Source organism: Eutrigla gurnardus, assembly GCF_963514095.1.
Source record: "Eutrigla gurnardus genome assembly, chromosome: 22".
NCBI lineage: Eukaryota > Metazoa > Chordata > Actinopteri > Perciformes > Triglidae > Eutrigla > Eutrigla gurnardus.
The window spans coordinates 7366576-7383635 of NC_139933.1; the positions used below are offsets into that span (position 1 = coordinate 7366576).

General features: G+C 43.5%; 1 protein-coding gene across 2 annotated transcripts in view; it reads right to left on the reverse strand.

Annotated features, from left to right (window-relative positions):
* Positions 1 to 17060, reverse strand: part of LOC311008361 (adenosine kinase-like) — a 94256-nt gene that overhangs the window by 21848 nt on the left and 55348 nt on the right. For both annotated transcript variants that reach the window (XM_084001994.1, XM_084001995.1), the window contains exon 7: positions 4362 to 4532. In XM_084001994.1, coding sequence (XP_083858120.1) covers positions 4362 to 4532 — 171 coding nt within the window. The remainder of the gene's footprint in view (positions 1 to 4361; positions 4533 to 17060) is intronic.

Below are 17060 nucleotides of genomic sequence, written 5' to 3' on the forward strand. Positions count from 1 at the left end.
AAATAACTAAAAGAAGGAAGCTCTTGCTTTTAGAAAATCATCAGAGCTAATGTGCGCTCTGACTCATCATGACTGTACGTCACACTGAAGGTCAATGTACTCTGGCGCTCAGCGGAAGACATGTGACTCATCGCAGAAATAGCACATTCAATTAAAATTAAGTTGTGAAAGACACAAAAGGAGAGCGGCAGCTAATACTGCATGTCTCTTCCTCCAATGACACATTGTGATTGTTCCGCTTCACCAGCTTTGGAGATGGGTCTGTGTTCATCCTCCCAGTTGGCCTGTGGGGCCTTGTGAATAAACACATGGAGGTTAATGTCTCATGTTCTACCCCATTCTCTGCAGACAGCTCTGACAGGAGGAGAGAGGAGAAGAGCCTAAAAGGAAAGCTGTTTCGGTAATACGCTAATCTGGCTCTCACATCTCATTGTTTTAGGCAGTGAGACGGGATATTTTCCTCAAGCTACCGTTGAGAAGTACATCTCGAGTCCGCTGTGGGTGAGCTGTCAAGGGGAAATTTTTTTTCTCCTATTTTTTTTCCCTTTAAGGGAGTACAACCCTCATACCTTAAGGGGCCTTTAGTAAACTTGCCATCACCCACACATACTGACAGCAAAGAGCGCGCACGTCCACGGTCCCGCTCACGTCACCAAGGCGATAAACAGCCACGGGCCTCAACCACAGAGATAAGGCTTCCAAGCAGACTATTAAAGAAACAAAGTCATATGACAAATCTGGAGGGATGTTGAGAAATGACGCTACGCTGCCCATGTATCTCCTCGGCCGGCCTATTTTTCCATCCGCAACAACACGCATATAGTATATACTTGTGCACCCACTTCAGCCGGTCCTGGAAAAATCATTAGAGCCCCCGCCGCCCTACACACACACCACATGCAGATGGAGGAAAAAAAAGGGCTGAGAGCCAAAACGCCTGAGGGGCTTTTCGTGACAATAACCTTCTGTAGAGCTGCTTGTATCCCTCCACCTAGATCAGGGAGAGGTGCTGAGGGACGGGATGGGAAAATAGGCGAGATAACCATAGAAAATATTAGGCGAGGAACATTCTCACAAAAGTACAGAGGAAGAAGAAATCCGTGTCATTTTGCTCTCATGGCCTGGAGAGATGGAAGGCTAAATGCTCTTTTAAAACAGCTTGAACATTGAAATGATGATGGCTCCTTTTGCCTCAGCAAAGCACATTAATACATAGCCGAATGCCATTTCCACTTTTGTTAAATGGCTCACCTATTGAGTATTCAATTACAATGGCTGTCTCTCGTTTGGAAGACGGGGCTGGGACCCATAAAAAATAAGCTCCCTCTGAGAGCGGAGCTGCAGAACGCATTGGATGGCAATGGAAGGCATGAGGAGCTCCTGTATGGGGGTGGTATATAATGTTAATGGCAGGGGAGCGGGGAGGTTGTTGGGTATTGGCTGTGGGGCAAAAAAAAATAAAAAAAATAAGCTCCTCATCTGCAGTATCATTTTATTAAGGAAGCATATTACACCACTTGTGAAATGATCTAAATTGAGAAAGCCATGAATCCTGGCTTTAAAAAAAAACATCAGTCAGGGTGATTAATTCAGTCTTGATTAATCATTTCATTTGTCTATGATATGTCTAAAATTCAACAATACAAATCCGCCAGTAATGGTCCAATCCCCCCCCACCCCTATTGTGTGGTTTATCTCTAATGCTCAAATAGCAAAAGCAAATTGTGGCTAATTTTATCGGCGAATCCACTGGCATGTGGTTTTTCCAGCAGTAATGATTCCCTCATTCGGGCCTAATTAACTGCAGCCATTAAATGGAGGGAAATGTAATGCCCTGGGTTCCATGTCAGGTAGTCAGAGGAGGACGGCACAGAAGGACTCAATTAGGCCTGTGCTGTTCCCAGGTTATCACACGACATGTTTGCCAATTAAATGGAGTAGCGTCTGATGTCTATGTGCCTCTGTCGGCACCATCTCAGGACCTCGCAGCACAGAAACGCCGTTGCGAGCCACTCCACCCCCCCACCAGTGAAGGAACAGACACTACACTATGCCCCAAAAAGGCAGTAATTACAGGATGGATGGGAGACTGTTATATAAGTGCGAGGCTGCCGATAGGCCAGGCAGGGCCCTGCTGATGCCAGGATTCAAACAAGTACCAGCAGGATCGAGTTACAGCAGAATTACCAAGGGTAGACTCAGTCAGGAACACAGACACATTTCGACATCAGAAACAGGCTAAAACAAGGGGAGAAACGGAGGATATTGACATTTTCTGGAGTCTGTTGCACGACTGTTTTGGAACTTCAAACGATTTCAAAAACTGTGATCCAACTTAAATAAGATCCCAGTCATGACAAATAATGCAGCACTCAATTCTCAAAAACTTCAATCTTTGCCCAAATTATTATCAGACACTTTAAAAAACACGACAATCTTACAGCTGCTTTGAACACATTTCCCCCAAGAGTGTGTAGCTCTGTATCGTGACTCAGTAAGTGGGAGAGGAAGGCAGAGACAAGCAGACACATTAGCCTTCCCTTATGGCACATTCTGCAAGGCAATGGGAGTCAGTCAGCATGATCCTGACTGTCACTGACTTGTTATGAAAGCATCGCAGGCTGAGGCTGATCCATCACTTTGGGGGGTGGAAGTTGGGATGAGAGGACAGCCAGGGGGGCCGGAGGGGGCAATCGTGGGCGAGGCAGCCCTGTTGCCTGTCACTCACCATGCACCACTGCATGACCGCCAACCTTGTCTGGCTTGTGCACAATGGGAGGTCTGGGGCTCGACTGTATGAGCAGTCATTCCCCGCTCCCTCCTCCCAGCAGCCAACACAGAGGAAGGCCAAAAGGAGTCAAAACACTCTGGACAGGCATTAGTCCTATATAGACCCTGGAAGACCTCACGGCTTGAGGCGGCCGAGCAGTGAATATCTGCTCTGTCTCTCATTTTGGCGGGTTTAGCCGGGTTCAAATCCGGAGAGCGGGCCCTGACAGAAACTCCGAAAGATAATCTCCTTCAACAAACATACGTCGCAATTATCCGGGCGTCATTAAACTGTAATGACTGGAGGTGTGAGCAAACTTCTTAAGCAAACAGTTACAGTACCACCCGCCCGAAAATACATAACGCTTGCAAAATGTACACCGAGGTTTAGGAGACGGCAATTAGGGAGCGAGCGAGATGTGCATATGTAAAAGTGAAGTCTTGTGTCGGGAGAGGAAAGAAAAGGAGGGGAAAAAGCTGAAGTCAGCAACAGCAATAAATCCCCAATTGCGGAGCAGTTTCTTCCAGTTCTGTCCCGGTCTGTGGACCCCATCTCTAACCCGAAGACAGGGCTCTGTTTAGTAGCTTTAGCAGTGGGGAGGCGAGTTCAGTCCAGTGATCATCCACTCCCCTTCCCCCCCCCAAAGGTGCAGTTTGTCCAGGCGGTGCCTCCGAGTCAAGCTCAGCTGGCCTGTTAGAGGATACTTCCCAGCAGCACCACGGTCTGTGACCACAGCTTGACCTCCAACCAGCTACTCACTTCCACGGTGGCGAGAGAAATCAATAGATCAACCGGCGTGAAATGGTGACGCGATTGAGATGAATGATTACGGGGCTGATTCTTATTCATCTCTTTATGAGGCAGTGATAAGTGGGAAGTTAAATGGATACGGGGGATAAATGAGAGCAATGAGAGGAATGAAATAGTGGACATGACATTTTGATTTTACTTTAAACAAGGTGAGAGGATATACAAACTATAAAGCACTCAGAGAGCACATACCTCTGCCAAGACTGCACAATCCTTTGAATTTGTTGTATCAATAATGGAAGATAGTCAGAAGATAATTCATATTATTCCGTCTGGGAGAATTAGGGCTTGTACAAGGATGAATTGTTCAAAACCGTTCACCATTGAATTCATGAGGTCACTTCTTGGCGTTCTAGACTTAATTTGGTAAAAATGCTACGTCTACAACTATTTCAAAATGTATAAGTTAGCAGTAATTAATAAGGTTTATCAGGCTCATTCAAAAATGTACTACGCTGAAAACAAGACTCCAGATGCACATCCATGCTAGCAGCTCTATTATGACAGCAGGGCTTTTAGCTAAATGCTAATGTCGGCATGCTAGCATGCTAAAAACAACAATGCTAACAAGCCGATGTCTGGCACGTATAAGGATTAACATGTTCGCCATCTAAGCTAGCACGTTAGCATGCAAAGTCAAAATGGCCTATCATTCAACCACACAGCTATCTTACTCAATAAACAAAAAAAAACACACAAGAGAACATATAAAACAAATATAAGCATGCACAAAAAAAAAAAACACATGAGCAAACAGAATATGTGTCCTCGTTTCACTTACCGTCTCGTTGCCAAACAAGATGTCGACGTAAGGCATGACCTTCATCAAGGGCTCTTTAAAGAACTGGCTGATGAAAGGTGCCGAGAGGTTCATGCAGAAGATTTTGTTGTTATCTGAAGCGTGCTTCGCCACCTTCAGGATGGACTCCGGGGACACAGTCAGGAAAAAACCCTGAAAGCAAGAGAAATAGAACATTTACTTACGGTGCATCCCATTTTCAGCAGTTTGACCTCGACTGGATCAAACAGATGAATGTGTACAGTGCAACACTGTACAGGCAACGTTTATCTGTGTTTTCACAAAAACAACATGGGCAAGTATGGAGTGAAACACTTTAAACCGCTCATTTCTGGGTTTGGATCATGACGAAGCAATTTTAGGGTGACACGGCTTGTTATTATTGAAGCCAAAAGGAAAATAAAACAGCGGCAGCGGTCAAACATTTATGTGAATGGTTTCTTGAAGCATACACAAAGCAACAAAGAAGAGGAAAAAGGGCAGGAAAAAAATCTATCCAGGACAAAGCCTGTGGCCGGGCTCCAAGGCTCGTACTGGAGGAAGCAACATGCACGTATCCGATGATAGGGCGAACAAAAGTCTCGTCTGGACTCTCCTTACTTGGAAACAAGAGAGCCAGGTCCACTCATTGTGTGAATGAATACAAATCAGGTAAGAAAACACCTTTGTGTTTCAGGTGGGAAACCTGAAGCGAGACTCTCCGGCAAGCCACACACACAAAAAAACACTCCTCCTTTGATACTGATCTTCTTAACCTTGTTTTTCAGCAACAAGCTGCTCTGTAAAACCACTGTGTCACAATAGGGGCAGAGAGGAAAGGAAAGTTTCAGCACAGTGATACATTTAATCTGGCTGAAAAGCTCCCATTGTGTGCCACTGTGCCGTTCTCATTTAAGCACGGTGACATTTGCGGTGGCGGAGGAGCGACCTCCGTGAAAAAGGAAAAGGGCATAAAAACGACGTATAGAGGGCGACTTTGTAGTCAATCAAATGTACGAGGCATTACAACGCAGCCTCGCCAAGCAGGTGAATTCTTTATTACACATTCCTGATGTCATTCGCTCTCTGCGAGATGTCATTTTTATTGATTTATTTATTTATTTTGGGGAGGGGGGTGTATTTAAGTTAAGGCCCAGGTCAGCGTCTGTGGTTGCTGTGTCACCGTACCATCTGTTGAAGGCTAAAAAAGGTGTTTTCAATGGATCTGGGAGCACAAAAGGAACTCACTCTGGGCTAATGGCCCATCACTGACCCTGACATTTTTCTTTTGCGCCGTGCCAATGTGTCAGAGGAAGGGGAGATTGTTTTCTGACACAAATGGTCTTTTTTCAGTAGTTGAAAATAAACTGTCATGGTTACCGTAATGTTAACACTGATCAAAGGCCGGCGGCTCGATCAAATATCCTGAGGGGTGGTGAACTTTAAAAGCCATGCCTCAGCTTCTCTAATCACACACTGGCTCTGTGTAATTTACTTCAAGCCTCGCGAGCACTGCCATCATATTGAATAGCTCACAATGGTAATATCTAAAATGATAACCAAATTATATCCATGTAAAAAAAAAAAAAAAAAAAAAAAACTCAAACACTTAATTCTTATTTAAGCAAAAAAAGCACCATAAAATTACAAAATAATCTGGTAAATTCAACACCAGCACATATCTCAGGAAGTGATTTAGCCAACCAGATCTTCTCGCATCTCGTCCCGTGATCGGTTTAGTTAGACTAAACGACAGCCTTAACAACTGGCACACCCATAAAATATGTGGTATTTGCTGTGTGAAATGGAGCTTATGCAGTTTTCCCCTAGGCTTAATGTTTTATTTGTGTATTAATCTATGTTAGACCTCTTCTACAAAACCGGACAAATTGAAAACGAACCCATGAATGAATATCCATAAGAAAAATCTGTCTATATGAGTAAACACACATGTATTCAGCTTTGCAAGAGCCGTCGAAAAACCAGACGCACAAACATTTAAAATCCCTCTGCATATAAAACCCTTTTTTTTGTGAATGTCTGCGTTTAAAATTAAAGTAATGCTGCAGGAATCTTGTTCATAAAAATCACACAGGCCATTTTTTCCACCAGGCTCCAAATGTTGTGACTCCAGTGGCTTGTGGGAGAGAAAGAAAAAAAAAAAAAGCCTCAGACTGAGCCATGTGAAATTCCAGTTCCCATCAGTAGTCTCAGGAAACAGGAGAAGTTAAGTCTTTAGTGCTGCGGTGCAGATCATGTATCAAGAAAACCAGCTCCGGTTTCCCAGGTGTCAAGGAGCCCTGTGAAGTGGGGTGACTATCACATTTCCAGGTCAAGGTGATCAAAGCGCTGGGTACACTTGGTACAATTTCCCCCCAGCCAAAACATTCAATAAAGCATTCAGAAATGCAGTTTCCTGGCAGACAATAATGCAGAGCGATGTTTGGCCATGTCAAGTGGTAATTTGAGGGAAGAGCTGGAAAGGGAACGGCATCCATTTTCAATGTTTACCCTAAAAAGAGGAATGACTTCCACTTTGCTCACACAAAGAAAATGTCTAAATGCTACTCTGAGATGAAATTAGTGGTAATCTAACCATAGAGGTCATAACTACACGGCGACAGCACGCTATCACACTCTCCCCCTGCATTGTATCAGCGCGTTCCCCGGGGCTGCTCACATCTGAAAAGCTGGGTGTGATGGATGGTATGGTGTCACCGGCTTAAAATAAAAGTGGACATCTGAAGGTTAAAAATGATCTATTTTGGGAAGGGCATTTTCATTTGCACCAGCAGCAGAGGTGGTCATGGAAAAGGAAAAGCTTTTTTTTCCCTCCTCAGGTCTATTTTAATTCAGCAGGGATAAGGGGGAGTGTTCACAGCACTGTGTCATGAAGGCTTTGTTTGACACTTCCTATTACTCAGGAATGATGGAGGGAATTTAAACCATCACCACTTCAGCGAAAAGAGTAATTATGGCCACCGCAATCACACTAAATTTGATCAAATCCGCAGATCTTAGTGGAGATTATTTATACAGCCAGAAATCACAAGTTTCTCATGGAAGGTTTTACAATAATAAGATCGTTGATCCTTAAAAGGTGCTTAATTAAAAAACTCACACCATTAATAAAGCAGCAAACGACTATTTGCAATGTAAAGATGAAGTAATGGCTGCCCGAGTAGAGAATAAAGTCGCTCCCTGTCTGTGTTTTGTAGCCCGAGATACATGTGCATTAAAGGTCATGTGTGTCTTATGGTTGTGCCCCATGCACTGACTAGCTGCTATTTATCTCATCTGATTCAACACACACATTTTCACCAGGACGTGAAGCTGTAGTGAGTGAGAGTAGTGTGAAAATGGTAAATGCTGCTTTGTTTCATGCATCTATCATAACAATAGCTTGTATATCTGCAGTCCTATGTCTTCATAGGAGCTTACTTCCTGTTTGGTTACCAGTAAACACTGTTAGCTCTGTTGCTGTTGTTCGAACTGTTTGTGCTGGTTAGCTGCTAGCCACTGGCTCAGCTGTCTCCATGTTGAGTTCTGTGTGGAGGCACTCGATATAATCTGCATCCCGTTTAGAACAGCTGCTCTCATCGATACGTTATATTAAAAACGCTCTATGTAGCCTTTTAGCATCTTTCATGTCATTGGTTGAGTTTTACAGCACAAAAGTGTTTGGGTTCTCATCAGACTCTCCAGACAGTGGAGGCAGCTGGTGACTAGCCGGTGAAACAAAGGAGCATATAGCAACTAAAGAGCCAGGTAGTTCCCTCAGGACCCGAAAGAGACCAAACCAAAACTAAAAAGGAAAAAGTGAACATGGAACCCACGCTAACCGCACTCCCTGCGTAAATATTAGCTAATTTTTGAAAAAACTAAAAAGGGATTTTAGAGAGAAGCTGACAGAATATGTGTCTGAATGATATATCTAGGATGTCAAACTGATTCAGCAGAAAAGAAAACTAAGAACGATGGAGACAGAAACTAAAGCCCAAAGATCTCAGTGTAACAGTGAAGTTGTCGGAGCTTGCTGATGCTGCGCTGTGATTGGCCAGTCTGCGTCAGGATGAAAAAATGGGAGACGTGTTGTGAAAAGGGATCCCTCTTCTAGGACGGACAAGTGTAAAATAGGTGGCGCTTGTAGACAGCAGTGAAAAGTAACAAAGCAGGGGGAAAAGGAAGTACAGGCGCTTGTAGTGATAAATTCCCCATCTTCAGGAAAGCCCTATGTTTCAGAGCTTTGCCATGCTACCCCTGTCATTACCATAGACCCCCCCCTCGATCATGTTCTCTGGTGCACAGGCTTCATTACACAGAATTAGATGTCACACAGATCAGAGCGCACGTGAGGCCACACACTGGTCTCCTCCTCAGTTATCTCTGTAAAGCACCATTGTGAGGTGGATCGATAGCTGAGGTTTGGAGCTTCATTAGCTCAGTATGACTCCATCTCCATCAAGACACCTCTGGCACGCTACGCCGGTGTTGCAAGATATATTTTACTCCCCGATCCTGAAGGTCCTGCTGTTTTACACACACACACACACACACACACACACACACACACACACACACACACACACACACACACACACACACACACACACACACACACACACACACACACACACACACACACACACACACACACACACACACACACACACACACACACACACACACAAACAAGACCTTCAGATATGATGAGGGGTGGGGGAATCTGTGTCAGTCTCTGGCTCGATAAACAGGAGAAAGAAAGAGGACAAACAAACCGAGGTAAGTGATAAATGGTGTCGCAAAGTGCCTTGAGTGGACGGGGAGAAAAAAAAATTACAAGCATGAAAAGAGCTAATTTAAGCCTTTTCATTTCAAAGGAAAATGAGTGGGAGAAAAGAAAAAAGAAGCTACAAAGCAACGGAGATTTTTCACAATGCAATGTGTTTTGTTTGCGTTGAAAAAGCCAGTTGGTTTCATTAAGAAACAAGTTCAATTAAACCAACCGGGAAGATAAAGGCGGAACAACGTCGCAACATGACTCAGCATCCCCCGTACTTTTAGGACGTTTTGATCCGACTGCGAGGCAATTCAACCGCGCTGATAGCATCTGCCTCTTCTTCTTCTCTCTTCCATTAAGAATCATGTTCTGGTGGAGCTTATCAGACATCTAGGAATTCATCCACTTCTTGTAAGGGAGCTGGAGGGAGGCCAAGTGTACTGGAAACAGAAGGGAGGGCCGCGCTTTTAAAGGCCGCTTGGAAATGAGGAAAGGGGGCTATCATGTCAGACAGCATCTCTGGGGCAACATAAATGTGCCACAAACGCCGGATTTAACAACAGGGCAGAGACATCGCTGCCTAACTGCTGCAGTATTTATTTCTAAAACATTTTCTCTGGTTTTTAATGTTACTTGAATTTCAATCTAGAGAGAATTTCCCCCCCTGATGTCACAAAGGTCTCCGGTGGTGTACGTGAAATATAGATTGTGGCGATCACCGAACGTACCTGGCCGTGGTCGTCTTAATGAGCGTGCATAAAACAAAACATCAGAGCCGACCACAAAGCACTTGAGGCGAGTGTATGTCACACTACCAGCCTGCAATTTGTTCAACCATCAGAGACTGTAATTACATTAACCTCAGACGCCTCCGCTCTGTAAAGCAATGGAGGAAACTACTTGGGGGGAAGAAAAAAAAAAAGAACAGAAAAAGGTTTGCAACCCCAAACTTGAGGTTAAGGTTTTTTGTTGGCGTCACAACATTGGATGAATTGGTTTTGATTTGAGTGGTATCTCACTAAAAAGTCATTTGAGATCAGCGTCGGGGTCTTTTCAAATGGCTGCCTTTTGCTCTCCTGTTAAGCTCTACAGTTTCAAAAAAAAAAAAAAAATGTGTTGGCCGGGGGAAGAGGCCAGCCTGAGCGGGAGAGCGGGATGCCAAGGAATGTACTTAAGATCTAAAACAGACAAGATTTAAAGCCAAGAGCATTTAAATGCCAATACTAATCCAAAAAATAATTCACCGCATAGCACAAGCTGACTCTCCCTTACAGATACCATATGTTACCTCTGTGAGGAGATGAAAGGGAAAAAGACCATGCCAGAAGAGATGCTTTCTTCTCCTAAAATGGTGTTATCTTGGTAATGAAAAAGAAAAAGCCACGCTTCTCTCTCTCCATGTTCGACTGCCAGTCTATATCTCTACTCTCTCTGGTTCCTACTGTTGTTCTTGCCTACATCATTGGGAGATTAGCCAAGAACAAACTGTTTGGTTTGCAGGGAGTTAAAATTTGCTAATGCACACACTCTCAAGTGTCCTTGTCTGCCACACTGCACTTAATTAGCATTTCAGTGCAAGGCAGTTCTCTCTCCTTCAGTACCTCTGAAGGGGGGAAACATCACTCCCGACTCACACAAAACACATACACTTACGGAGTCAGGTTAAGCTCCTGTAGGTTCTTACACAGTTTGAGAACAGGACTGGGGGAATGGAAAAGGGGAGTTTGTGGGGGTTGATGGAAAAAAAAAAAAAAAGAAGAAAAAAGAATGGGATAAAATCTGCGATGTGAAAACAGATGTCAGGCTTCAGAGTTGTCTCTTGTGAAGCGGCTTGAAAGAACGTATTAATATATGGGTCAGATGTATAAAGCAGAGGTTCTGTGTCGAAGTGTCGACACTGCAGAGAGGTTTCTAGTTTCAGTGACACGGAGGTTTGCGCGCAGACAGAAACCAAATCTCCACAGACATTCCTGTTGCCGGGAAGTGAACACTTCCAAATGTGCCACTATGTGGATGTAAATGAATTAGTGCACTTAAGTCGGAACGCTAAAACGAGGAGCCGAGGAGACAATCTTTCACTGTTCGCAGCCGGGGCCCGGTGAAAGCTAGCGCACCAGGTTGGAAAATTACAGGTAATTGTCGAAGCCATTGAATCCAGTTTGGTTTTGGTTGAAAGACTGAAATAACAAAGCTCTGATTGCTGAAAAGACAAGGGCAGGGAGCTCGGGGGCCCTGTTGCTAAGAGTTAATTTGATACATATTTCTCCCCCTTGAAATGTCTGAGGTACTGGCAAGAGACGGCGAAAAAGAAGAAAAAAAAAAAGAGTGAGAGGGAGGGTGAGACCCCCGCTCTCCCTGCAAATACTATCCATCTGCCATATTACATTTAACCAGCATGAGAAGCTAAGGGAGCGCCCTTGCACAATATTGTGTGAAGGCTGTCAAACTCAATGCAGGAGCTCGGTGCCCACTGCTCGGAGCCAAGGACACGGGGCTGCTTAAATTCAGTCTAATAATAACTCCTGACTGTGTGAGCTTAGCACCAGCAAAACAGGAGAACACGTGGCAGAAAAGGAACTTTTAATTATTCATGTTTTTTTTCCTTCCTATTTTAAAAGGGGATCGTCTAATTGAAACTTTAATATGATGGCCCCTGGAAGAAAACGCCAACAGATATCAACAGCTTTTTTTTTGCCGAATTGACAAATTAGAGTAAAAAGTTGCAGCAGACTTTTTGCCAAACATGCATGAATACTCACTGGTGTCTTTAAAGTGCTGCTTTAGGTGGTTTCTGTGTTGTGATCTAAAATAAGATTTCTTATTGTCAGTTTCACTTTTGTTTAGAAGAGGGACTCTGGTTATTTAGTACTGGCCATCCAATGTATCACTTATCGTTTGAGACCGACATATCCGGCTGAATCTAACAGCATCAATGCGTCGCCGTGCCAACATACTCGTTTTGCTGGGGTTTATAGAGACAAAACTAAGGATGAGAAGACATGCCACCTACAGCACACAGCTTGACAACAGCTTGAAAACGTCATTAGTCCCGCCCGTTGCACTGATTGGCTCAACATTATTTCAACCAATCGGCCAAACACCAATGGCTCACTTGCTTTTTAGACGAAAATGTCACAATGCCAGACGAAGCAGTCAACCTGGTGGAAGGGGTCAAATAAAGTGACCTATAGGTTTGTATTTTGTGGTATATGATTTATGTCATAAACATTATACATAACACCTTCTGGTTAAAAGAAGATTAAATAGATAGTGTATCTGTAAATAATACAATTTACCATCTTGGTATTTACCTTAACTTCAAAACGACTACATTTTCTGTCAGCTCAATTTGTTTAGAGACAGTAAATCAATATATCTTCCCTTTAACTTGAACTTCAATTACAAATTCACACTGAGCTCTCACTCATAGGGGTTTAAGTATCCGAGGTTCTCAGGGACACACGACGGTGTGGATACTCACTGCCGGTCTTGCAACAGCACTAAAATCAAGCTAAGAAAAAAAATCAATTGCCAGGAGGCAAGAAGTGTGAACTTACACACCCTAAGCCCAATTTCCTTGAAAGTGGAGGTCCTAAATCAAATCAAGCCGAGCCAATGCACCGTGGACTTATGCAAAAGACGACAGCTATATAAAATGACAACTGGCAAGAAATACAGTCAAGGCGAGGAAACTTTAGAGCTTGTTTATTCACACCACATGTTTTTATCTTCCCGGTGCTGTGGTGGTGCAACAAGTCGGATCTGATTGACTTTGTTTTTATTCAGGCCAAGATGGAGAAATATTGAGCGCACGCAGATGATGTATAGGAAGAGCAGAAACTCAACAGAAAGTTTAGTAGTCTCGTCAATGTGAGACGTTGGAGATTCTCCCCGTTGTATTCGGCGATGGTCAAGAGAAGGTGTCAGTTCCTAAAACTTTAAATTGCCTTGAAGATTCACTGCAGGAGTGAAGAGTACGTCCCCCCCGCGCACACCTAATCACAGCTGATGGGAAATAAATCAGCAGGACTTCACAATCTCAGCGATCAAAAAGAGAAAAATGGCAAAGACTGAAAGACAGAAGGAACTCAAGTGAATGCGCGATAATACTATTAAAGATTGGCCGGCCTCCCTCTACTTAACTTCTGCCTATGAGTTATTGTGAAAGTTATTGCTCAGATATTCTCTCCCCTCAAAGTAGCATCAGTACTAAGAGCTTCTCCCACTCGAGAATAGTAACTCAGGCGGAGATAAATAATCACGGCCAGAAAATATGAGTCCTTCTTAAGCATCAAATAAAACCTCACATTTTCACAAAAAATCAAAAAAACGCTGCTGGTAGGCGTCGGGGTTGTCTGCCAAAAGCACAAGTAACAGGGTGAAGCAATGTGTTACATGTTAAATTAAAATCGTTCAGAGGCATTAGCATGCCGCTTGCCTTTGATAATTCTGCAAGACTTATTAGCCACAATGTGGTTAATATTGTCTCTCTGTTGGACGAGATGAGAAATACCCATCAGGCACTCGCTTCGTGGAGATATGTTCGACTCATCTGTCTACAAGGTTGAACCAGACTGATTTTATTTCTTATCTTGAACTTGGTAAGCAGACTTTTTTAAGCCTAAAAGTGTTGACTCAGAGCTAAGAGATACCATGGATCTGTTGCAAGAAAATAAAAATAAAAATAGGTTTGATTCTTTGCATTTTGCACCATGTTTGTGCCCCTCACATTTCATATTTTCTTCCATATCAGGTTTTTCTGGTCATTAAAAGTACTCTAGTTGGGAAATAGTCTTATTATTGTGCAACTGAGGAACTTAAACATCCATCAATTTGTCAGATCTTAATTAAACCACACCTTAATCATCTAATTTAACTCACTGATTCCATGTTAAATGTCCTCACGACACTTTAAACGAGCTTCAATTTGTCTTAACTGTATTTATGATTACAATATCACCAACACAGTGAAACGTTCTCCTCTCTGTGTGGATTATGAACCTCTTTAGCCGAGACCACAGAGACGAGCAGTCACTCTCCCGCCTGATTTATTATGACAAGAGCCTCTCAGACGGACGGGAGAGTCATCCTCGGCTTCCACAGTCACATCCATTTCTCTAAAATTTCAAAGTGCTTGAGATTCCTAAGTGGGGCAGTGTGATGTGGGCAATGTGTGAATCATCCCTAAATAATACAGCATACCGATAGTGCAGTGCAATAAGTGGCAGGAGTTTTGGGTGACTGGAGAATTCTCCTCTTCAAAGACAAAGAAACATTAACAAAAATGTGCTATCCAACGTGTCAGTCTGGCTGAAGAGCATCCATTAGTTAATACACACCCACACTTCTTCCAGCTTAGCGGCAACATGAAAAATTACCACTTAAGGGAAAAATAAACGTATAAAGCTGGTCTGTGGATCAGGAGGTGGAAGGTTGCCTTCTAATTGCTGGAGGGGAGAGAAACCATGTTAGAGTAAACAAAGTCTGATCGATGGTGGGGATTATATCAGAAAGAGCCTTTGGCCTTTGGCCAAGACGAGCAAACACACTGGTCTCTGTCTCTGCTACAGATGGAAAAAATAGCCAAGGCAGAAAGCTGGTGAGTTAAAAGCATTATATTTCACAGAGGAGGGGGGGGGGAGTGTAGTACAATGCCAGATATGACATGTAGCCAACTATATCACGTCTTGGCTGTTTGTATCAGACAGAAATGCCAGTAGATAAGAGGGCAGCGTTGTAGAGTTTGATGGAAGGCTGTTCCGGCTGGGGGCTTAGCTTTGGGTCAGGCTATACTCCCACGGCACTGTGTGTGAAACCCCTCCATCACCACACGCACCAGTTCAACGCGCTGTTAGCTGGTCACGGCCGGGAAGAAATGTATTCTGTGTACTCCCCGGCTTCAATGTGGCAATTGCAATTCACATAAGCCACTTAAGGAAATCTGCAGAGGGAGAGAAAAAGGTATAAAACTGAGAGGGGGCTTACGAGTTATTGGAGCCTTTTAAACACGGAGGCTCCTCATCAGGCAGGGGGTTTCCTTTTTTTTCCTCCCCAAGTCTTGTAAATGAGTTCACTTCATTGCCTTTAAAACCCTCGTAAAAGGTATTAAATCTGAAAATAACATAATTCATTACGTCTGTCTGAAACGTGTTTAACTCCGAGATGTAATCCGAGCACAAGTGCTTTGGTCTGGGGTTGCAAATAAAAGAAGAAAGTAGGTAAATGTAAAACGTAAGCTACTCCGTCTGGGATGTCATTCAGCACAAAGGGAGTACTAATGACTTTTGAATCCATTTACTTAAATTTGTGATTTATATTAATGGCCCCATGTGCTGCGTTCTCCAAAATCCAACAGCCGCTGTGTTCTGCTAAATTTCACCATAACATTCGACGTCGATAAGCAGGTGACGACTTGGAGAAAGGGCTGATTATATTTGCTAATCCCCAAAGAAATTAGGCGAGATTGATGAAAGCGTGCATATACTCCACACAAAGCCTTGGGAGTCTCTAAAAGCTGTTACCATGGTGGTATCCCATTAGAATAACAAACATTTCCCCTGGATGTTTAACATCGCTTCCCAGTGAGCACAGCCCTCCCTAAACCTCCCCCCTCTCTCCCTCTCTCGCTCAAGCACCTGCCTTCACATTTTCCACTTCTAAAATTCCACCAGGCGCTCGGAGAAAAAAAAAAGAAAAAGAAGGGTGAAATATGAAATGTAGTTACGAGAAAACTTGAGTGCCAAAAAAAGGACTTTTCTTCAAACCCGTAATAACTTTCCATGGGAATAGGGAGAAACTTAAAAAGAATAACACTTCCCCTTGATTTTCTACTCCTACCACTTTTTTAAGCAGGCAGTGAATTTCCTGGAGTGATAAGGGCTTAGCCAATGTAATCCTCAGAGGACCCTTCTCTGGCATGCCAGGAATCAAGAAACCTTTCCCTCTTGGAAAAAAAAAAAAAACAGGAAAAAAAAAAATAGCAAAAGACAGAGGGGAGGGCGGCAACAGTAGGTTTGGGAACAAGGAGGAGAGGCAACCAGCATGACATCTTCCACACATGCTGGCGAATGCAAATTAGCATGTGTGGAAAGAGCAGCCGGACCCGACTCAGCTGGAGATCAACAGAGGAATATTGATATGACAATGCAAGGGGCTTCCCTCATTCAAGACAGCAGGGGCCACCGAGGAGGCTCTAATTGGCCTCACGCAAGGACGAGGAGGGAGGGGGGGGGGGGGGGGGGGCACCCTATAAATGTTTCACAGAGATTGATTCATTATCAGTTTGCTCGACAGGCTGGGTGGGCCTCGTAAAAGTGTACCATCTTGAACTGGTGGCATGTAAGTCACTGTCACCGCGGCAGGACAGAATATATCATCCCGACCTTTCACTTCAGATATTGAAATAAGAGCCGGTAACATGACTTGCCACACGGCGGGACTACTACTCTTGCATTTATAAAAAAAAAAAAAAAAAAAAGAGGCAGGAGGAGAAGGATAGTGCAATGATAGGTGACAGAGCAAGGGAAAACATCAATAATTTACGGATGTCTCTTCTGTCAGGATATGCCAAGCTATGATGTACCGTCGCTTTTTATTACACCAGGACGTCAAAGCCGGCTGGCAAGTTTGAGGTATAAATATTCTCTTGATTGAGGAGCGACTTGTAAGATCAAAACCAAAAGTATTCCGTCTGTATTGTGATGCAAAATAGATTTAAGTAGAAGTTTAACTAATAAATCCATTTACTGACTCTAGTAATTTCTGGTTTACATTAACGGCCAATTACCGGCTTCTGTATCACGATAAAAGCTCACGCTTACTATCGACTTGTAACAGTTTGCTACACGAGACGTCATAAAACTTTACAGCCAAACTCTCTTCCATCTCCTAATGTGGCTAAACGGACGTGTGTGTTTTCGTCT